The sequence below is a fragment of the Platalea leucorodia genome (genome assembly GCF_965183815.1).
Source record: "Platalea leucorodia genome assembly, chromosome: 4".
Lineage (NCBI taxonomy): Eukaryota > Metazoa > Chordata > Aves > Pelecaniformes > Threskiornithidae > Platalea > Platalea leucorodia.
In genome coordinates, this window is record NC_138826.1 from 24,058,968 (window position 1) to 24,083,114 (window position 24,147).

Here is a 24,147-nt window from a genome sequence, read left to right on the forward strand (position 1 = left end):
TGCAAATGCATATTCAATCCTGTCTCCTTTTAAAGCCAACTGTACCTTCTCCCACGCAATCTTCCTTTGTACTTACAGCATCTGTGTCCTGTTCCAGTGGGACTAATGCTGCAGGACCTTCCTTGCGCCAACCAGCCACTGCCTGAGCTTGGCTTTGACTTTGTGTATCCTCAAAAACTGATACTTCCTTCTGCAGTTCCTCCAGCTTGTGATAGTCCCATCAAGTCCATTCAATGCCCCTCTGGCAAACTGCTCCCAGACCTGATGGCCACGTTTAGCACCAGCTAGGATGACTCTCCCTTTTACCCCCAGCCCTGGTGACTGGAGAAACGGGCAAACACAGCCACCCTCCTGTGCAGGGCACACTGCACACACGTGCATGTGCAAACGCCCTCTGCTCTCTTGCCTCCTTTCCCGTGCTCCTCCAGAGGGGAGTCTGGGAGAAGTGCCCAAGGTGAAGCCCCACTTCTACTTTCACTCCCTGCTGAGTGCTGCTGTGTGCATGTGTGTGCATGTGTGTGTGCACACACAGGTGCATGTGTACAGACTGACAGGCTCAGAGAGAAGCAGCCTAATGGGGAAGCTAGGGCTTCTGTACTGTAATCTCACCTCTGACCCTTTCTTCCTGGAAAGCTCTTGCCCCCAATCTCCCTCCATTCAGAGGTGACTCCAAAGCCCTTGGGAAAGGAAAACCACTGACGCCTACATGTCCTCATGTGAGACAGCCCCTGCCATTCACCCCCTCCAGAGGTGGGTTTTGCTGCTGCGTGCAAGTTCCCAGTCTCTATGTACCACACACGTGCCCTCTCTCCACATTCTTCCTCCTGCAGTAGCCACAGCCAGTAAGCCTTGCCATGAAGCTGCCCATCTGAGACCAAGGAGAGGCTGGGGGAGAGGGTGGTGCAGAAGGGGCATAATTTTTTTTTTTCTCTTTTCTTCATTTTGTGTCACTCATCCCAATGTACTGAGCTGACAAGAAAGACAAAACGAGCACTACCTCTGCGGGGCCACGGACAGGATGGGAGGGGTGCCTGCCTCAGTGGTGGCCAAAGCTCGGCCTCCACACATTGGCCTGCATCCCTGTTCTTGCTGCTGAGAATTTGGGCCTGGCCACCTGAAACCGAGAGGCTGAGGCTGGGTTTGGGGAAGGCCCCTGGCCCACCTGACTGGGCTCTGGGGAGCTCTGGTATGGCTTAGGGGACTGGCTGAGCTCCACATGGAAGGGCGCCGGTGTAGTGGGGGCAGAAGAGGCCATTTCTGTTCTCCACACTGGCTCATCCAACGTGGTGGCTGAGCGGGGCACAAGCACGGTGGGTGCCAGGCTGCTTGAGGCTGGCATGGGAGCCGGAGTGGAGAAGCGACGAATCTCCTGGGTCTTGGCTGTTTTCACGGGGACCTGTTTGGCTGCCGTGAAGGACGAGCTACCCTGCGGGGCTGGCTGACCAGGAGACTCCTGAATGCTGGGGCTTGGGGGATCCCCAAAACAGAACATGGCTGACTTTAATTGATAGGGCTGGTGGCGCATTAAATCAATGACCTTGATCCCTGATTTCTGGCCAGGTGCCTTTTTCACTTTGCTCTCTGCTTTGCTAGCCTGAGATTTGCTGGCTGCCAGGGGATAGAAAGGGGAATGCATTGGGTTGTAAGCTATTGGAGGGGGAGCCCGGATGTTGGGTGAATATTTCCAGGATGAGGGTAGAGAAGGGGAAGGAGAGGGGGTCCTGGGCTTGGACTCTCGCTTCGGTGTTGTCTCCACCACAAATTTGTCCATGCGGCTCTGGCGTTTGGCAAAGAGCTCTGCCCCCTTGCCTTTAAGCTGAGGCATGTCCTGGGCCCCATTTACCAGTCCAGCATCTTGCTGCTGAGGCTTAGGAGCCACTGGAGGTGGGGTCTTGAACTTCCGGCCAGAGGACTGCATGAAGTTGCAGGCCTCAGCACCCAGGCTGAGGAAGTCCTCCTCAGGCCCAGACTCAAAGCCTGCCCCATGGTGGTCACTTTTCGGCTTCTCATCCAGGTTCTGCACCAGAGACAGAAGCTCAGGGTTGGGTGAATTCTTCTTCTTCTCCTCAATCTTACTGAACATGGGTTTCTTGTTGCCCCGCCGGCGAGCCTCCTGCAGGATGCCTGTGCGGGGAGCCGGCACAGCAATCCTCTGCTCCCTGGAGGTTAAGGGCTCAGAAGGAGGTCGTGGCATTGCTGGTGAGACGGCAGGAGAAGGCTGCTTTGGCACGGGGGAACTGCTTAGTGTGTGCTGTGCTGGTGCTGGACTAATATACAAAGAAGAAGAGGCTGTTCCAGGGACTCGTGGCTGGGATGCTGCAGAGGCCACCTCCCCTCCTGGCTTTGAAGGAGCTGACAGAAAGATAGAGGTGGTGGATGTCCGGGCAGTGTTGGCAGGCGGCTTAGTCTCTGGAGCACTTCCTCCACCTCTTGGCTGTGACTCCAGTGGTGGTGTTGGCCTTCCTGGTGCAGGAATATACAGAGATGTGGAGGAGCTGACAGGACTGAGGTGTGTTGGCACTGGTGCATTGGCAGGTGTTCCTGGAGCCAGAGGTGAGAAAGGGGGAACCACTGTGCTTTGCCCAGCCAGACTTTCACTAGGTTTTTTGGGTGCAGATGGCCTGAAGATGACAGAGGATGTTGCTGGGCGTTGGCTAGAAAAGCCAGGAGTAAAGGGCCGTGCAGACCTGTTGAACATGCTTGTTGTGCTTGCAGAGAAGGGGTCAGGGGTGCTTGGGGGAGGTGGGAAGAAAGTGGGGCTAGGGGGAGCCAGGAGCTGAGCAGGGAGGGTGGCTGGCTGCTTGCTGGGCACTTGCACACCTTCCAGGTGGATGCTGAGGGGCACGCTGTCTACCTTCTGTGGCACAGGCATATCTCCGTTCACTGTGCCCTGCTGTGGCTGGGCAACTGGGGCAAGCTGGGGGCTCTTCTGTGCCGGAACTTTCTCGACTGTGTACTTCCCAGCCCGTTCCCTCTGCTGCTCAAATAATCGTGCTCCTTTACCTGAAGCCTCAGTCAAACCTTTTTGCTTCTCTTCCTTCTTCTCAGAGTCAGACTTGGCCTTTTCAATGTCCAGGTAAGTGTTGTCCCAGTCTGAGTGATTAGTTAGGCTTCGGGCATCAGAGAAACCTTCCTCATCAAATTCAGACTCACTAGTTGGAAAAACTCCGTCTTCCTCCTCGTAGGAGCGGTCTTCATCAACACTCCCAAAGCTTACCAATGTATACTTCTTAGCCCTCTGCCTGCGCTTCTTGAACATCAGCACCCCCTTGGAGTGGGGGTTGGGTGCATCTGTCAGCAGGGATGCAATGGTTTTGCACTTGGTTTTGGCTTCTTTCACGTTCTTCTCTTGGATGCTTTCGTGGCGGTGGAGCTCTGCAAGAGACAAAAAGAGGCAAGCTCAGAGCTCAGCAAGAGGCTGGGTGGGCAAAGATGGACAGTGATATGGCTATAGGTATTCTCATGCCCATACGAGGAAACACACTGTCACCCCCTGCCCTTCGTTTTCTTTCCTGCCTTTGCTGATAGTATCTTTAGGAACTGCTGATAGAAACCCGGGTGCACTTTTCTCTTTCCCAGCAAACACAATAGAAGTCCATGCAGGTGTGGGGAGGGAACTCTCCCCACTCCGACAAACAGTCTCTGTTTCCTGGTCAGACCTGGGATTTCCTATTTCTGCAGCATGTAGCCAAGAGTCCCAGGCTGTATCTCACAGCATTTTTATAGTGCATGCCCTTGCTCCTGGGATTTTTTATCATTTACTTATCACCCTGAAGGTGGAGCCCTGCTTTTTGTAGACCTTCCTCCTACCGTATGGAGAATTCCCAGGAGCAAGCAATCCCTCTGGTCCTGAGAGTTTGGGAAGCAGCTGCTGTTACTGTTAGCACCCATGCATGTGTGCAATGGGAGAGGTGCTCTGCAGGCACAGCCAGGCTGCTCCTGCTCGGGGCCTTGCAGTGCCAGCTACAGAATCGGAGTGTCTTGCAGCAGCACTGTGTGCAGGGCTGTTCGCTGCTCTCTGCAGTAGCCCTGCAACAGCAGGAGGCATGTTTTCACCCTTGCTGCAGTCCCTTGCCTGTGCCCCATGCCCAGCAAGGAAGAAGAGCATTTGCTCCTGAGCAAGAATACGAGACCTCCACAACTGATCAGCCAGGCCAGAAGGAATCCACTCAGACAGGCTTGCTTGGAAAAGCCAACACCTGTTGGGAGGCTGGCATGAAAGTGTGGGATAATCATTTTCCACCTGCCCTGCCAGCCCAGCAGTCAGTAAAGCCCCAGGGAGGAACGTTGTGTTCCCTGTGTGCAGGGAAAGCAGGGGGTGAACAAGATTCAACAGTAAAATCAAACTCAGCTGCCCTAAGCAAGGTATGGACATGCCTTGAACCAGTGTTCAAGTGACAGAAATCAGCGCTAACGTTGAGAGAACATACCTAAACCATAGACTAATTTCTGATTTCTTTCATTTCATCCTTTTCCTTACTCCCATTGTCTTTTTCCCAGCATGATAGTACAGATGAAACATCTGTTCACTGCCTGCATTTAATAATTTGTCAAAAAACTGTGTAGCACCGTGTCGAGCCCTGACGTTCTCCAGAAAGAGGTACAAAATTATGCACTGCTGAAGGGAGAGGAGCGGAGACGAGAGGACAGCTACAGACAGACCATTTTATCACAGAGCATTCATTCAATGGGGTTCAGCTAACGTGGCAAAGTTACCTGCAGTGGGGGACAAGGAGCGATGAATGATAGGAATGATACTAGTTCTCTTGAGGTCTGCAGATGCCCCCCAGAACCTGGTTAGGCTGCACAGTTGTGGCAGGTGTCATCATTCCATACTGCACCAGTGTAACTACAGCAGAAAGAGCTTCCCTCTCACCCCATGCTGAAAACAAGGTGTTGATTTGCAGAGCAGTCATCCTTCCAGGAAGCTTAAGATAAATACAAGGAAAGACTCTTCTCAAGGTTTGCAGCCATTCCATAGCACGTGCTGCTTTGGGATTTCAACAAAGAGACTTTGGTGATCTGAGATCACCTCATGTGGGTGCACAGTCCATTACTCCCCTTTGCACCCAGAAAACTGGAAACAGCAAAATCAATGCTGAAAAAATGGCTCACTATTTGTACTCGCACTTGCAAAGGGAAGGCTCTCTGAAAAACTTTCCTTACAGAATGACCCCACCTTGCTGAACCAAGACTGAAGTAGTTTCCAGGTTTTTGTGGAGACTTACTGCTCTTAAGGGCAGTCATAGACTTGCCCTCAAAGACCTGCTGTCCATGATGGAAACGAGCTACAGTCCCTGAAGGTTTGTCTCTCCACTCCACTTAGAAATCTGCACGCATGTGTCTCTGGAGGTTGTTCACAAGGGAGGAAATAAGGGAGATTTCTTTCTTGCTACAAGCTACTCCACCTCACCTGGCTTGTATTTTGCTTCTAAATCTACAAGGAGGAAAAGCAGCACTGCTAAGTCCAGAATATGTAAACTCTGGGCCCTGAGTGACTCACAGGAGGATTTCTGGCATCACGAGCTAACAGCTAGGGAGCTACACCATCCAAAGTGAGTGTCTGTCCAGCCCCTTCTGGGAGCAGAGTACCATGAAAGTGCTCAACTCTGGGCTAGCAAATACTATCAGAGAAAATATAACAGTTGACAGTCTTGGCTATGCCTCCACCAACTCTCGGTCCTGGCTCAGCATTAGCATCCACGCACAACTTCCCTAGGAAGTTGCTCTGAACTGCCCTGCCTGTGCTCTGAAGCAGCTGGTGAGTAAGGCCCTCTGGGACCTGCTACTCGCTTCTATCTTCTCCTCTTCCTACTTTCCTTCTCATCAAAAGCTAAAGCACATGAACAATTATACTGAACATCCCAACAGAAAAATGATTGTGGTTTTCAAGCTACGATCTCCCACAACAGTTGTTTAAGAAAAAAGGGAAAGAGAAGTCTTGCAGAGATTACTTGCTGAAGGTAAAGAGCAAGAGTGAATCAGAATAGGCAAAAGAATAGGGGAAGGAGAGGAGAAAAAAAATGAGAGGAAAGGAAAGGGGGAAGAAAGAGAAGAGAAGGAGAAGGAGAAGAGAAGAGAAGAGAAGAGAAGAGAAGAGAAGAGAAGAGAAGAGAAGAGAAGAGAAGAGAAGAGAAGAGAAGAGAAGAGAAAAAAAGAAGAGAAAAAAAGAAAAAAGAAAAGAAGAGAAAAAACGAAAAGAGAAAAGAAAAGAAAAAGAAAAGAAAAGAAAAGAAAAGAAAAGAAAAGAAAAAAGAAAAGAGAAAAGACATAAAAGAGAAAAGGGGAAAAAAAGAAAAAAAGAAAAAGAAAAAAAAAAAGAAAGGAAAAAGGAAAAGAAAAAATAGAAAAGAGGAGACATCTGTACCTGCATAAGGCTGATCCAAGCTTGAGAAGGCAGAGTCCAGACCTGGAGAGCTGGGCATGTCACAAAGCCCGTTTAATTCACAACTCCCCATAAACAGAGAGAGGCAATGAGAGAGAAGCAAAGCAGTTCCCTGCTGGAGCAGAACCAAAACTCTGAGGTGTCCAAGCCCTTTGCTATCAGCTCCACAAGCCTTTTAAAGCCTCTCTTTTGTCTCGTAGGCATTGCTGCCGAAAGCCATGAGGTCACTTTGTCTATTTTTGTCTTCTTAGCTTCATCACTGAGCAGTGTGATGGACATTGTCACCTGGCACTTAAATACCCTCCTTCTTTCCCCCACTCTCTCCTCCCTGTGAGGAGAAACTCCTCTTTTTTATTTTAAAATAAGAAAATAGACTCTATACTCTCACTGCTTCTGTGGTGCAAGCTTCAGGTTAGAAAGGTGCAAGCTTCAGCTTAGTGTTTCCAATGCCTCAATGTCCAGCATTTCTTTGCTAAAGAGCCTTTCAAAGAGATGAGACTAACACAGTGCTCATGTCCCACATGGACAGGCAGAGAAACCCAACCAGGAGGAAAGCAACTTTCCTTGCGTGAAACCCTCAGAGAGCACCCAGCTCCAGGTAAATATAAGGAAGGAAAGAGAGGAGAGGCTTTCTTTTCCTGTGTATATCAATTTCCTTCCATGTCTGAGGACAACCAGTCCATGGTACAGATTCTTGTTGTGTACCAGGACTGAGGGACATTTAACAGAGGAGCATTAGGATCCTGGGTGCCTGTAGTGAAGTGGTTTAGCTGAATTAAAATGGCAGAGGCTGCTATGTACGCCACTGAAGAGTGTGGCTGTGCCCAGGGAGGGTGATGGAGCATTTTCAGGCCAAGGAGTGGTGTTTTGGCAGCACCATTCAGAGCTCCAGCGCTGGAGACTGAGAGGTGTTGAAAGACGAGATGCTCATAGTGAGGACTGGGGTGGACGGGGAGGAAGGGAACAGAGGGTGCTGGGAGTCTGCAGATCTCTGCAGTTGTGGCCTGCTCAGCATCTCCTCACACTTTGGCTAGGTCTGGTCTTACTGCCTCTTTCTGTACACGAGCAATAGGTCCTGTGAGAGAATCCCAGAGCTGCGGCCAAGGGACACTGCCCTGTGATTCTTCCTCCCAGCAGTCCCAGCCTTAGCAACACTGTAGCCCAGGACTGGAGCAGACCATCTCCAGTGTTAGTGAGTCTAGAAAAGTGAAGGTCTGACCATGCCTCCTGAAATCCACTAGCCATAGCTGCATGCCACGGAAGACAACTTCCACAGGCAATGTTGCTGTAAGAGAGACCTGTCATGCCTCATACAGAGGCTCTTGCAGCAAAAGCAATGTAAGTGGTTCCGTCTCTTCTTCTCTGATGAATATTTACATATCTAGGGATACAGTCTCTTTGGGAAAACCTTATAGAATCTGATATATACCATATGCAATTGGAAATGAAAATACAGCTCTGCAGTACAGAAAAAATTCTCTATTAAGAACACTCAAATGGAATAGATAAAAGAGTAAATGGAACGGTTATAAAACTCTCCTAAATGCTGGTATGGTGGATAATTTCTATAGAAAACTTTTTCTTAACTTTTAAAGCACTAAATTCTGTTGGAATAATCCACAAAAAGGAAAAATTTCTATTAAGCAAAGCCTACAAGGATTTTTCCATTAACTTAACTAAATTTCACTGAAGTGAAATGAATTACATTACTAATTACAGTAAAGAGAAGTGTAAAAAGGACAAATCTTTTCAAGATCAGACCCTATTAAAAAAAAAGCATTTTAATGTATGCTCAGGAAAACTACTGAACAAGGAGGCTTACATGATGTCAGATACTGTTCGTGTTCACTAGGAAACAAACAACAGTAAATTTTATTACCGAAGACCAAATTCTAGAAAAGCCATTACCATAGAAAATAAGCACACTGCTAATTTCAGAAATAGAGAGCCTGTTTCTCTGTGATGAAATACTACTTGTCTACTATTTTTTCACATGGGATCAACTAGAATTTTGTTCTTCCAGCTATTTATGTTAGACAAGGTCATTTTTCCATGGCTAACGTTGCAAATATCTCAGTAAGTAAGTCATTAGAGGCTATAGACATCTCATGCTTTTCATACCTGGAGTCCTTTCAAAATAAGATCTGGATAGGTTATATTGGCCTTCTAAATATTTCCCTGTTAAAAGCTTCAACCTTTCAAGCTTCGACCAATGTTTGAATTGCAAACAGTAAAGCAGAAGTATATACTCTTTTACTTAAAAGAAGTGGTAAAACTCTTGAGACAGAAAACTTGTTTCTCATTTTTGGATATTTGCATACTTCCTTCACATAATCTGTGCATAATATAAAACATAGATATGGCTTCAGCTCCAATGTAGGATGCTACAGGCAAATGCTTCAGTCCTACTCAACTCTGCAACGCTTAAGCATGTATCTGAAGTTAAATATACAGTTAAGTACTTGTCAACCAATATTTCTTCTTAAATGGCTAGTGATTTTAAGAGCTCCCAGTGAGACACTGCCCCACTGCACTCTCCTGGTTTTAGAAAAACAGAAATCAAGCTTCTCTGCAGGTGAATCGACAGCCCATGGGAAAAAACATGCCCAGTCATTCTGTAGATTTTTGACCATTCTTAGCCATTCTGCAATTCCCACACTGCTACTGAAGAGCTCTGCTAGGCAGAGAGGGCATGGAAACATTGCTGTGCGTGGCTGCAATGTATTAGTCTCATGGTATCCTGCTGGAGACTTGAATAGCTTGTTCACTCAAAAAAATCTCCCTCAGTTGAGGCAGAGTTTGCCTTTCTTCCTGAGCTGGATGGAAACGTGTCCTCAGTGCAAAAAGCAGCACACATGGTCAGCTTTCCTGTGCTGAGAGCTCACACTTGGGCCCTGGCTATTCCCTACATAGTCTTCTGCGACTAGGTTGCCAAAGGAGAGCTTTCTTTTGCCAGGACAGCACCTGTTGAATGCACCAGTGAATCTGTCTTTTGCAGTTTTAGCCCGATTTCCTAAGAAAGGTTTATGCAGCCATGCTGCATGTCTTTTTATCTTATCTGTTTCATTCTAGTAGCTTGTGAGCCTATTTGCTAATTTTAAGAGTCTGAAGTCACAAAGATACAACGCTCCTACAAGTTTATGTGAAAATAGGTGGCTGGGCAGAGGAGATAGACCCCACCGCAGGAACCAGGAATCCTGAGTACAGTCTTAATTAGGCACCAAAAACTGAAGAACACACACAACAGAGAGATTATGAGTTCTCATTTCGAATGTGAGAGACATCAGACAGATTTTTGCATTTTACTAGACATGAGAGAATGAGATATCAAATACAAGACACAAATTAAAAGGACACCAGGATCTGTTAATTCTGCTGCTCACAAAATTGCTTGATGTCTGACAGCAGGATACCACTGATTCATCTTCTCTTTGTCCTTCAGTGTTTCCAGCATCCACTCTCTAGTAATACAGACAAGCATATGCTCACCATCTGGGTCTGTGGACTTGATTAATCCTGTAGCACTTGCCATATATTCTTGTTATCCAATTGATTTTAGTCCTTTTCTGCAACCAGTCAAGCTCCTACTACATTTTAAAATCCAGCCTTTCACAAGACAACTGTATACCTTCCATGCCCTATGTCATCTGCTGATTAATACACAGCAATCTCCGCTGAATCCTCAGGCCATCCTTTAAAAATGGTATTATTGCTATTTCCTGTTACTGCTTGCTAGGTACAACACATTCAAGAGAAACAAAAAAACATTTTAAAAGCTTCACTAGCAGGAGTTTGCAGTTGAAAAAGCAGATAGGAAGACAATACTGACGTACCTCCTCAATCCAGGTAACCCACCTCCCTCTCCCGTGTTCCCCACGCACCTGGGTTTCTGTGGGAATAAAGACCAGAGAAAAGCTGCAAGGTGTCTCAGCCAGGTCCCAGTTCTGAACAGCAGCAGTTTCGGGGCTGTGGGGTGCCCCACAGCACATACTGCCTGCTCTGTCTAGATGCAGCCAGAGGACAAGATCCACTGACAGAAGAGAAGAGGGTTGGGATTTTTAATCATCTGTCTCCTTGCCAGTCATATAACATTGAGGTGGAGAGGACATTTGATTGACATATGTTAGTGTTTAAAGTTCCATGGGTGAAAATATAGAGGTAGTCCTGTTAGATTCAGAAGCCCAGTGAAACACTACTACCAACTTAGTTAGTTAGCTAATCTGACATCATGAGCCATTAATAGTTATGTTTTCTGTTCTATTCTTAGCCAATTGTGCAGTTACCTTACAGTAGTCCTATCTCATCCATATTTCTCTCGTTGGAAAAGTCATGTGGAACCATATCAGATATCTTACAGAAGTCAACATATACTGTGTCCACCTTATTTCTTTAGCCACAAAGTCTTATCTTACTGAACATGTCAAAGACTACCTCTTTTTCTTATTTTTATTAGTCCATGTTGTTTTTACTGATCATTTTGTTTTCCACAAAGTGCTCAAGAGAACTGCTTTGTTCACCTAACTGAAGCTAAACATTTTTTTTTCTTATGCCCAGAGCCTGTGACTATAAGAAGGGTGCTATTCCTGGTCTCTTTCCCTGAGACCGTTCCCATTATTCCAGGGTATTTATTGAGGGCTGAGGGCCATTCTGATACAATTTTCACTAATTCCTTACATTTCACCTCTACAGAGAATATGATTCAGCCTTGGCCTTTCAGTATAGTCAGCGTATCAGGATATGCTGAATCTACTCACCCCCATTCCTGCTCCTGTTTTTTTTATACAAAGGGATAGATTCTTGGTTAACATCAGGAGTAGATACACTGATGACAGTGAAGCTTTACAGATTTCACAACAAACTGATCTCCCTTCCTACAATGGATTTAAGTGAAACTGAAGAACGATTATTTGTCAGGCTGACAGTTTTCTCCTTCCTAGCTACAATTTTCTCTCACTTTTGTTGAGCAATGACTCTGTTGTTTAATTACCCCTTGTCAAAGTCCTTTTATGCCTCACCCTTTTATGCCTTTGCCTCCCCCATCACTATCACTTTGTCTCATTTCAGTGTTGTCTCTGAGCGAACTTGTCCCAATCTTGTCAGGAAGTCCCATCACTTCCAGAACCGATGGAAACAACACTGGACAGGGAGAGGGATTCCCATTGCATGTTTGCATTACAATTTCTCTCAACTCAGCTCTCAAAATCCTGGAACGTAGAAACTATCAGCTTGGTTAAGACAGCCTATGGGGTTATATATGCTTAGGGACATTGTTTAGTGGTGCACTTGGCAGTGCTAGGTTAATGGTTGGACATGATGATCTTAAAGGTCTTTTCCAACCTAAACAATTCTATGGTTCTGTGATTCTATATATAGTTGTTTCAGTGTGATTATTGCTCTAATCACCTTGAAATCTGAATTACTGGCAAAAATTTTTGCTTAATCCTATTGTTCCCCATCAGCCTTACACATCCAAAGTCACTCCAGAAGTGCATGTGCAAGGACAGGCTATGTTAACTTAACGTGTGTGGCAGCATATTCTGAAAAATCACTAGCTGGGGCTTTGCAAGGACCATGGAAGTGTGAGCTTGGAAGAGAACTGCTGACACTGTTTCACCAGCAGCAGGATGATGAATGACCTCTGACCATGTCTGAGGAACTGTGCCCCAGAGTCAAGAGTCCCTGTGCTGACAATAATAACATAGAGAAGTAATGTCTGAGTAACTGATAGTTTAAAAAAGATGCTCAAAATGGTATCTCATATCGGAAATACTAGGACAAAAGAGAGTATATACCTTTTCATTTCAGGGATCACATACGGCTTTCCTCCAGACATCTTCAAATACTAAAGATCTTTCCCCTCCCAGAGAATATTATGTGCAGCTAGATTTATCTTGAGCTAACACATGTTCAGCTAAATCCATGTCTCTGTCAGGCTCTGGGGCAGCAGGATAGCAGTGAGGTACAAAGGTGAAGCAGACCAGAGCTCTATTAGCCTTACTTCCAGTGCTGCAACCCACAGCATCTGCACTGAAATGCTGGACAAGAGCGATGCCTGAGGGAATGATGCTGGAAGGCTCCAGTAAGAATACCGGAGGAAGATGGCCAATTACTTGTGGCAATTTCTGAGATGGCTCAATAAAAAGGAAAAATTCATCCATACTAGCCAAGACAGACAACACTAGCTTATAATCTCTGTCTTCTGCCCAAACAGTTAATACATCATCCTGAAAATGTCACCTCTGTGCTTTTGATAGAACATAAACCGAAGGCATAAGCCCAAATGCCATACTCAAGCCTAAAACTGGAAGAAGGGGGCTCCAGATGCACAGTGTTTATCTTACTGTTGTCTTCTTTAATAAATGCTTTCCAAGCTGCAGAGAATTCAAAACTGAATGTTAGTTATTAAGTGGGATATTCTTAAGCAAAGGCATACAACTAGACTGCATACACCAGTGTATGTAAATTGATTTCCCAAGTGGAGGCAATTTCCAGTTTAATGTGTGCGAGATCTCCATCTGTGATTCAACCATGGAGGCTGTTGTCCTTGTTTTCCTAGTGGTTGGCTGCTCACTGAGTAGCAAGGGCCAAGGGTTATTCAGCGTTGCTTCATACTGCTAGGAACAGACTTCCTGAAAGATCAATAGTTCAGGCAATTAGTTTTAATCTCCTGGTCTGAGGAGAATGCTTTCCTATTCTACTTTTAAAGCAGGTAGGATGGGAACAGTTGACTACTATCCTAAACCTTTTGGTCTTCTAGACTGCAGTGAATGGCACAACCAGTAAACTAGCCTAACAACCACGTAACTGTGATCATTGGAGTCACAGCTGTCAAAGCTGAAAGCCAAGTAGAAAATGTGGTGCAGTAAGTTCAAACTGCCATTCAGGTACTTTATCTTGTTTGCAGCTCCTGTGGCCTGTATCAGTTGTAACAGGCTGATAGGTGGCTTGCTGCACTCACCCTCTCTGCAAAGAAATGTGACTGCAGTCACTCTTAGAAGAGGTAACCTGTATGACCCTCCAATGAATAGGCCACTTATAAATAAGCATCCTATCTCGTCAAGTGATGCTGCTGTACATCCGCTTTAAACAAGAAGGATTTCCTTTTCTGATACGGAATGTAGTAACTTTGATGACTCTTCACAGGCAGCCACGGCCATATAAAGCAGAGGAGGAAATTTCCCCACCCATTTTTCCCTCCCTTCCCCTACCGTACATGGAGAGGCTCTTGAGTCCTAGGAACTAAAAATAGTCCAGTGGATAAGTTTAAATTGAGATATTTTGAAGCACTTCTTGCACCGAAACAAATTCCTACAGTGTGATAGAAAGTTAGGACTAGACAGCTGTCCTGGTAGGTCTGTCTTCTGCTAGCAATTGGTATTTCCACTTGTGAGAAAGTCTGAGCCCATTGTCCCTGGGAGACGATTTAGGATGGGGGTGAAAATACAGTGCACCTTAGAGAGCACAGCTGGCTAAGAAGCAACTGTGGCCACAGATGGATCCAAGCCTCTGAGGGTGGGGTGAGCAGAGGAGGACACTGCAGGAGCTATGGGGAACCAAAGAACCTCACTAGCAATTATTTGTGACAACTATAGTCTGATTCACCCTGCCACAAGCTCCTGCTTTCCACTAACCTCCTGAAACTCATTCAGATTTTTTTATTTGTATTTTCTGTCTTGTTCTCTCTTCCTTTCCTTCTGCACTGTCCAAGGAGCACAGAAATCACCTCAGGGAGGGATGGGGCTTGGGCCTTTACAGTGATGACGAACCACAGCTCTAAAGATCCCTAGTTCTCCCAGGGATTAACCATCTCTTTAAAGAGAGCAAGTTACTGTTTCAGTGGGAAGGAAACAAATTTGTACTTTTGTTTCTTCAGATTAGACAAAATACTGGCTTTTCACAAGTATGAATGCTCTCCTGTAGTTCATTTAAAGTATAGCACGGAGTCCCTGTTTGCTGGCTGTTCTCTTGCCCACAGAGCAAAACACCAGGGTGCATAGTAGCCACTGGGTAGCAATGAAGACTGAAGTCCTATTACTTGTAGGGCAAGTTCCCCACATTTGGATGGCGTGTGGCTCCCCACACTGCCCCACTAGTCTGCATCAGCAATGCTCTGAGTGGTTTTTGAGCAGGCATGTCCGAGTCATGTGTCCCGTGTAGGGCTGGGATGATGTACGTACTCATCCCACAGGTTGGAAAAAATGAGCCAATACCAACGTGTAAATTGTGATAGGGCAGGAATTTTGGAAGGAGACAGACTCAAACCTCACTGCAAGGGCTGTTGCCTCTCTAAGGAGCTCTAGGGCTTTGTGTCTTTGCTGGGGAAGGAGAGGCACATCTCAGCAGTTGATGACATGCAGGGCATCGTCAGGTAGCACCATCAGCTGCTGCCCCCTCTTCCCTGTGCGTATTTTGCTCCACCCCACCCACTGCCAAATCCTCATCTTGGGCTGTTGGTACTTGCCACCACATTGTGCTCTGCTCCTGGAGTCAAATCCTTGCCTAGTGTAAATAAGTGAGCTCCATTTGCTCCTGTGTTACCACAGTGCAAAGCAGGTGTTACAGCAGTGTCACCTCTGGCAATTGCCACGTGATTTGTATCCTCTTATCAAAGGCAGGAAAAGCAGCTGTAGTTGTCAGGAGTTGGTGGAATGGATGCAAAAAAATACGTGTACTGGAGAAATGTCAATCAGATAAAAATTAAGAGAAAGTGAATCAGTAACAATCAGAACATAAAGACTGATCACCCATCATGGTGAAACTAGGAAAGATGGTGGGAAAATACGGGAAGCATTCCCTAGTTTCATTGAGAATCTTGAGAACAGTATACAGTCAGCCCAGATCAGTTTTGCTAATAACATCAGAAACGAAGGAAAATCATACAGAAAAGAGGAGGTGGGGGGGGCTGAATCAACTTGGCTGTGATCTGGAAAGCTCAGAGCTCTGGAAAGCATGCAGTGAGGACAAAGGTCTACAAAAGGTCTAGAGACAGGAAATACAGAGCAGAGCTACAGATCTTAACTTTGAGAAAACCCAAGAGCTGACAGGTGATAGTAGTCTTACTGAGATCCTTGCAGGGCAAAAGAGCTGTGAAGAATGTCAGTTGCTACTCTCAGCAGTGTGCAAAAGAATTATTATATATCTCTGTTCTTGTACAGAGATTTCAATTATTCATCTAGAAATTTGATGTTTCTAGATACTCATCTAGAAATACTACACCTGTAATTCTGTTTGACTTAGGTGCAGGGACAGGTGGGAAAGGGAGAAAGTCTCTGTAGCTTAAAAATGACAGTGAAAAGTTAGAAAGAATGAATACAAAGAACAGGAGAAATACCCCCAAAACTGGAGAAAACATCCGAGCAGGTATGAGAAAGGAGTACGTTCTAGAAAGAAAAGGTGAGGAACCATCTGGGTAACAGTCCCAACAAACAAAAAAGGAGTTTTCCACATTCTTATGGTGCAGTGGTGGGAGCTATAATGGAGAAGGCCATGGCAAGGCAAGGAGGGTGTGCTGAGCAGGTGCACTGGGAATATATTTAGATAGATAGTGCTCCAAAAGGCAGACATCTGATTAGGTAGTCAGAAAGGTCCTTAAATGTCTACTGTCTATATATTGAGCCTCAGGCTCCCGTGACTGGTCGTCCAAGTCACCTACTGTAGTTAACTCAGATTTTAAAAACCTACCTAGCTTCTAAACCATGAGCTTGATTTTGCGTTCCTGTTTAGCAAAACCCAGGAGTCTCCATGTCCCAGAGCAGGCTACTGTGCTGTGGGTATTGATAAGGAAAGGCAGAGAAACAGACCTTTAAACTCTGCTGGCTCTGTGGGAGCCTGGAGCAGCTGTAGGAGCTGAACCAATGCATGCCCAAACATCCTTGCCAAGGCTACATCTTTCTGGCAAGAGGTGCTGTACCATGTGCCTCCCATGCCGATAGCTTCTCTGCAGGCAGCCTCCCACGGAGCCAGTGCAGCTCAGCAGTCCCACATCCTCCTGTGTATTCCAGGTATAGGTGCTCCTTAGCTCTGTTCACCACGTAATGAACACCTTCCATCCCTCTTCCTTCCTTGCTTCCTTCCTTCACAGAGTTACTGGCTGCTGATCATAACTTTTGTTTTAATAGCTGCTATGCTCCGGCACTATCAGGACATAGAGTTTTGCCTTCACATTTACTGCCAAGATTCCTAACCCAATAAAAGGCCAAGCTGGCCATGTGAGTTGCCATCCATGGCAGAGTAACTCTTACATAAGGACACCCATGGCCAAACATAATCCAGAAGGGGGGTGAGCAGTGGAGGGGGAACAGGAGAATAAAATATTATCTCAGTCTGCAGTGCTTCTGGGAACCCTACCTCTAGCTGGCAATAGAGTTGCATCATCTTCTGCCATGGGATATTACTTTGCCATCAGAAATGTTCTGCATTAAATACATGGCTTTCCTGGGAGCCTTCTGTACTGACACTGTCCATAGAAATAAGTCTTGATGTAAAGCAATTGCTCATCCACTGCTAGGACTATCAGGTGGCAGGGAGCAGCTGAACATGCCTTTCTCAACATTCACCCCATGCTTGTACGTTTTTCAAAGGGGAAAAAATAGCTTCATCCTCAGGGAGGCTGAAATTGCTAGTTTCTTTGCTGTCCTAAGGAAAGTGAATTCTAAAGATTAGGAAGAAATAGTACAAGGCACCAGGTCAGTGGTATTGCCTAGCAGGGCCTGACAGAAGGGACCCAACCAAGTCTGTCCTCTCAACACAGGGCAGAGCAGTAAGACAGTGCCCTGCCTGATGGATGCAGCCTAGATTTGAAAGTTACCTCTACAGGATCCCTTAGGCAGAATAGATAAAGGAATGTTTAGCCCAAGGAAAAGAGAAAAGAGAGGCTTAACAATTGCCTTGCAATATTATCTGGTCTGGGGAAAAATGTCTAGCATTTGGAGCAGAGAATCAGAAGTTAGAATCTGTGTGCTTTATTTCTCATTCAGTCTAGTAACTTTCCTGTGTCTCAGTTTCCCATTCTGTGCCCCAGCTAAGTCACTTTTTTAAAACCTGCTTTATTTCTAGGCTCAGAGAAGTGTAAATTAGTCGATCATACTGCACACTGAGGTACTCGTATGAAAACAAGTTTTTGATTACCTTGTTTTTAATATTATTGGATAGATCACAACTGTGAACTCAGGTAACATCCTATTCTGCCTTCGTGTTTGGGTTTGAAATACTCCATGTGTACAATTAAGGTCACTTCAGGTCCATCACCCATGTACTACACTACATTTTTCAGTACTTTATTCCACCTGGAGAGGTCTTGACTAGTAGGGGTCCCACTACAAGGAACTGTTCCAACAGCTCGTTTACCAGCTCCTGCCTGTCCTTGCTGGCAGCCCTCCACTGCCAATACCTAAGAAGTGATAAATTCTACCAGAGCTCACCAGCTGCTGCCAGACATGGACACCCTTGCTGCAGGAAGTGCCTGCAGAGAAAACATCCACCAAAAGTCGATGTAGACAAGCCCCTCCCTGAGCTTGACAGGTTGAGAGAAATAAATGAGCTACTGACAACACTCTTTTTTAGGGCTATGCTGACTGAAATTTATCTGTACGCAGTCCTTAACCATGTGTAATACTATACGCCCCTGTACCCTTGGAGAGCTGAGCTGAACAGGGGGCTCCTCGGAAGCCCCTCGGAATGAGCACCCTGTGCTTGGACACACAGATAGCTAAGGAGCAAACTGAGCTGCTGTGAGATCTCTGAAAGGCAAGGCTTGGGAAAGTTAACCCCCAGCTTCTTTCCTCACACCATCATTTCCCCTGCGTCTTCTTCAGCCCAAAGTGTTGAAGAAACGAATGACCTCCACCCTGTTTCCAGCACACATAGGTGCTAGAACACAGCTGGTTGTGTGGCTGCAGCTTCTATGAGTGAGTCCCAGATCCCAGACCCTTCCTCTCATCTGTTCCTTGGGACATCTTGGGCAAAGTAGACCCCAGTGCCAAAGCTGCAATAGGAAGCCCCAGTCCCTGCAGGTCTGACTTGACTTTGCTTCTTCCCAAGCTAGAGGAGCTAACCCACTTCACATTTGCAGGAATGAGGCTTTTGGAAGGAGATCCAGCATAGGAATAGGACATGGGTGAGTGGCAGGGTGCAGAGGACTTACTGGCCTGCTTGGCTTTCTCCACATACGTAGTGGTTAGGTCTTCGTCAACTGGGTGCTCCACTGGCCCCACCATGGGGATGAGATGGCGTTCTGCTCGGATAGCCTTGGTGGCATGGGGCAGGAGCATCGCCTCTGGAGAAGGCTCCCGTCCCTCTGTTGATGGTGGCCGCAACTGTCCCTCGCTCTCCGAGAATGGAGTGTCTGTGCGGCTGCCAGGCGGGCAGGCAATCTCCCTCTTGGCCACCCCGACGGAGCTGGCCACCTCGGGTGTCCCCTGCGCAGCAGCCTCCGGCATGCTCTCGTAGCCGCTCTGTTCGGACAGGGACACTTCATCCTGAGGCGCGTCTGCCTTGCTGTTGGTGCTGTCGGGAGGGGACCGTGGGCTTTTCTTGCGAGCCCGGCGGTGCTTCTCCTGGGCCACGTTGTCAGCATCACTGTCCGTCTCACCATAGTAGGCCTCACTGTCCGGCGGGGAGGTGAGGCTCTCCAGGTGCCTCTGTGACCTCCGTGGCTGCGAGGGCTGTGCAGTGGCCGGGGCTCCTGCCGGTTCAGGGCTGAGTGGCTGTGCCGGGGGGCCGAGCGGGGACGGCGGGGAGAGCACTCGCTGCCCTGGAGAAGGGGAGCGCTGGAGCCGTGGGCCAGTCTGGTCCCCACCAACTATCCTGTGGGGAGAAGGCAAAGCGGTGAGCGAGGTCTGGTTGATGGTGCTGAGCTGGAAGGAAACTCCCACATGTGAGAGAGGAGTAAGGACAGAGCTGGTGTTTCAGATGTCTTTCAGGTGGTACAGACACCTGAAGTGCAGACACCAAGGGCAGGCTCATCTCTGACATGAGCTACATACTCTCATCCTGATTTTCTGCTTCATGACTTTGAAAACCAGGTTTTAAACACTTGAAAATCAGAATGCCCTGAGAACATAAAAATCCATGGAGACAGCTTAATCAGCTCCCCAGGCATTTCTCCTGGGGAGGTGAATTCCTGCATAGCAAACATTCCCCAGGACAGTGGGACATACCCCTACAGCCTGCTGCTTGCCAGGGGAGGCCGGGTGGTGCCTCAGCCACCACACTGCACTCCAGCTGCTCCTGCAGCTGGGACCGCACCATGGAGCTGTGTCAGCTCTGCAGATCCTGGCATCCCCCAAACTGCTTTAGTCCAGAGAGGGCTCCAAACAAAGTTGGTGCTGTTTGTTTGCCCCAACCTCTACTAGGGAGTAAATAGCAAATACTTAGGAGAAAAAGGCCCAAGTGGTTTTTGGGGGTAGGACTCTGCTATCCTGTGGTAGGAGTCCACGCTGATGTGTGTGGTCTGCTGGCTCTGGGACTGCTTCGCGAGCTAGCTACCAGTGCCTGGGTTTTGACGACCATACTGCAGTCATGCCAGCAGCCCAATCCATGGTGGCATTTGCCTTTGGCTTAGACATAGCAACTTCTGGCCTGTAAGTCAGCTGGAAGGATGTCTAGAATAGGGGCAGGGCAGACTGGGGCAGTGAGCCCAATTGCTGACTGCCCGAGAGAGGGAGAACTGTCTATGCTGATGGGAAAAGAGCCAGCTCTGCCCTCCCTCTCCTCAAGAGTGAGTCTGGATTTCAGCAGCAGTTTGACTCCAGACCACACAGAATGGGGCGGAGAACTTCTTCCTTCCCTTGCCAGAGTCACCAGGGCTTGTTAGAGTTAAAAAGGAGCCCTAAGTATTTGCCTTCTGAGCATGCATACCGGGAAGCCAGGCAGACAGCATTGCCCCTTGTAAAGCTGTGGAATTCATGAGTGGGATCCCAGTTCTGAACTGTGAAAAATTTATACTCATGTCAAATGCAAACCTTTGTGGAAGCTAAGGGTGGGGCAATTTCTCTGACAGTTTATTTTTTAATAATATTTGCTATTATGAACTCTCACTAGGGAGCAAACTCAAAGCTCCCCAAGCAAAACAGAACAGTCCTTCCTCTTCTTTAAATACTCAACCAGATAACTAAAAAGCATTACTGCTTGTAAGCCAGTTTCTCTTGTTCTGCACTGTCAGGTCACAATCTCTCTCTCTCTCCGTCCCTCCCTCCCTCCTTCTCTCTCTCTCTTCACACACATCCCACACTGACAGACATGCACATACGACCTTGCATACTCCAGAGTCATACAGCTACCTCTCCTTTCTGAACAGGACTGATTGGTGTTCTCTCTGGGAACATAAATATGAAGTGGGAATAGAGACGTGATCAGAAAGCAATATTTGATGAGTTCTCCAGTACCCCAAGATGAAGCCAACTGGTTACGTTATTTCCAAACCAGCCGATGTTGGCTCCCAGAGGGCTGCGAGAAGCCTGCCTTTGTCACTTTGCTAATTCAAAGTGTGCTGATTTTGGCGCATTGGAATTTGCCCAGGCACCTGTTGGCTGCAGATAGGCTCCGACGGGGTGAGATAAGGCCTTGGCAAGGGACCAGGAGCTATTCTGGACACCTTGTGCAGGGCTCACTCATCCCACTTAATCACAGCTAGGGTATGGGGTGAGCACATCAGAAGGCACCGGCGCTTTCACTGAAGCCAAGGGGAAGATCCTACATGCTCAGGCTTTCCTTCTCAGAGCACTGCCCACCTCTGCCCCCACTTTACAGATGCCAGCAACCAGCATGGCTCTCCCTCCCCACTGCTCAGAGTGCTCTGTCTTTTCAGGGCTGTAAAAATTACATCTCCCAGCCCCCTTCACCAGGGCCTTGTTTCCTGAGGGTGACTTCTGTTTTGGCAGTACTGTGGACTAGCTGGGACCTCACACAGCTTTGCTGCCTTCGTCTTGATATGATTCATTTACAGCGTGGGCCTCATCCAGCGTGCACTGAGGCACTGGCTTAGCTTCAGCACAGGTAGAACCAGAAATGTTACTGGGACCATTTTTGTGCTTAAATTTGAGCCTGGTCTCCAGTATTCTGCTGGACTAGAGACTTTCCCAGAGATATTTTTCCCTGCAAAAAGAGACTCAGCTACACACCTCTGTGGAAGTCAGTTCACACCCTATCGGACTGCAATGGCCTGCTGTATTAAATACTTGGGTAATATTGTCTTGGCTCAATTATCCAATGTGTAGTCAAATCCATTTCTACAGAACAATTATTTACCCAGAATGAACTGGAGTCTCTGTTAATTGCTGAGATTAACTGCCCTACGGCATCTGCTTGCTTGGAGCCTAAATTGCTCATTCTCATAGCCCTCACACTGCAAACATTTCCCTCCAGCCTGAGGGGCAGAGGCAGGGAGGTCTGGGGTCAGTTCAGCCCCAGGGCCAGGCACTCTGGAGAGTGGCAGAGAGACAGTGCAAAACTTTCAGATAGTCACACATTAGCCACGGAGAAGTCCTCCTAGTACACTTTGCAGTATGGAGAAACCAAAGGCTTCCTGCCTGCCTTCTTTCTGCTAGTTGTGGATAGCTGCTGTGCTGGATGAAGCTGCCCTTCTGCCTGCACTGTCACAGCCCCGGCACTTGGGAGCAGGTTACCTTTTCACACGGATGTTGAGCATGCCATTGGAGGAGTCGATGATCTGCATGGCAGTAGCATGGGAGAGGCCAGCACATGACTTCCCGTTGATAGATACTAGCACATCATTTTCCCATAAGCCTCCGCGGCATGCTTTGCTTCTCTTTCGGATCTGGAAAAGCAGAAGAGAGAGGACAGGGATGAAGGGAGGAACGGCAGCTATTTAGTTCAGTTCCTTGTCTCCTGCTAGCCCTTCTATTGCTCCGTCCCTCACAGAATAAAATAAGGCCTAAGACTACTGTGCTGCCAGGGTGGAGGACCAGTCCTCTTGGGTGAGCCCTGGCTGTGTCTTTCAGTCTCTGTATTCCTGTTAATTCCAAGAGCCACTCTGCTGAGCATAGGCCTGACCTGATGACCAACCCAATTCAAGTCCTTCAGTGCAGATGAAAGACTCAAGAGCACCTACATGCTCTTGTCCTCTTGTTCCCTATCTCCTAAGCTGCTTAGGGAGTCTGTGTTTCAGAGAGGGAACAGGAACTCTTTCCAGACTATCCCTGTACATGGCTGTGTATCCTTCCAGACTATCCCTGTACATGGCTGTTTACCCTTCTGTACACCCATGCTGTGCTTCCTTGCTATGATCCCTTGATCCCTTACACTTACACAGAGCCCCTGCAGGTACCATCCTTGGGCAAGCTGACATCGGGAAGAGATGGTGGCTGCGAGGCACTTCCTGCTGTCAGGCATTCCTGCTCTATTGGCTTTGGCCAATATATTTCTGGACATCTGCATCAGGCCATATGGTGTCCGGTTACACCAGTGTAAACTTGGAGTAAATCTTTAGCCTTAACAGGAGCTGTGCAGCATATGCACTGCTGTATCTGAGAATGGAGTCTGGGTCTCTAGTTCCAGGCTAGTTCCTAGATCTGGTCTCTCATGGTCATCTTAAACCAAGTTCTTCTTCTCCCTTTTGTTCCATCATCCATCAGTTAAACCTCTTACTGAAACCCCCAACTCAGCCTAGCCTTTCTGTTAGGGCAAGCAAGCAAACCAAATGCCCACTCAGCCCAAAACCACAGACCTCTCCCATACAGGCAAGCAATGGGATAGTCTTGTAGGACAGCCTGGCACCCATAATGCACTCATTTTGCACATAAAAGAATAGCCAGGGAAAAACACTGCGTCAGGGCAAATCGGGCCCAAGGTAGTAATACGCTGGATTTGTAGATGCTTCTAGAATATTTCTTCAGATCTTGCAGTTAGGTGAGAGACAAATCAGTGCAGAGCTGTTTAACAGAGGGTACAGTGAATGAACTGTGGCAGATCCCTGCAGAGAGGTAATACACAGCAGGGCAACTTCTCCTGCATCTTATAGCCTTGCTGCTCAAGCAACCAGACTCAGCTATAAAATCGCACAAGCTACTTTGCTCACACTCCCATGGCGGCCCCAGGAAAGAGAAGTGGATGTGAGAGGGCTGCTGCCCTGTCATTGTCCTTGCAGGGGCAGGAGGGGAGCAGGGAAGGAGAGAGCTGGAGCCCTGAGGAGGTCCAGTGGTATGGCTGGCTGGTCTCAGGGCCCAGGCCTTCTGCACCCATGGGGTGTGTACAAGCCTAGGGCTCAGCCCTGATGGCTTGTGTTGAGCAGGCAAGAGCAACACTCCTCCCAGGTCAGCCTGTCAGCAGGAGTGAGAGGTGTTGGGGAAGAAGATGGAAAGAGAAGGGCTATGCTCCGAGTTGTTTGTGTGTTCACTGGCACTTTATCACTCTGTAGCCTCTCCAGCTTGACCCCAAGTTTTGCCTGCATGCTTAAAATAGGGACTGGCTCATCCCAGCTGCCACATCCATCAGCCTCTGTCATCTTAGTCCTTTATCTCCCTCCTTGTTAATAAAAGCCCGGAATGAGAACGTGTGGGTCTGTGAACTACTGCTCAAGAACCACTTTTCTGCTGTTACAGTATAAATGCTGCTTCTTGATACTCCCTCAAAGGTGCAACTGTTAACTGAGAAGAGATAGCAGATGATAGATACATTTTCCAGTGATGCCTACCGACACAGCAGCTAATGCAGAGAGTTAGGAAGTTGAAGAGAGGTTAGAAGGAGGGTCTCCTTCTCGTATTCCCCAAAAGGCCAACTGCTGCTCCACGGCCAAGTGCTTGGTG

General features: G+C 47.5%; 1 protein-coding gene across 1 annotated transcript in view; it reads right to left on the reverse strand.

Moving 5' to 3' along the window:
* Window positions 1-271: 271 nt before the first annotated feature.
* Window positions 272-24,147, reverse strand: part of SYNPO2L (synaptopodin 2 like) — a 36,669-nt gene continuing 12,793 nt past the window's right edge. The window contains exons 2-4 of the mRNA XM_082310625.1: window positions 22,009-22,160; window positions 18,528-19,189; window positions 272-3,375 (exon numbers count right to left, since the gene is read on the reverse strand). Coding sequence (XP_082166751.1) covers window positions 1,037-3,375; window positions 18,528-19,189; window positions 22,009-22,160 — 3,153 coding nt within the window. The 3' untranslated portion in view covers window positions 272-1,036. The remainder of the gene's footprint in view (window positions 3,376-18,527; window positions 19,190-22,008; window positions 22,161-24,147) is intronic.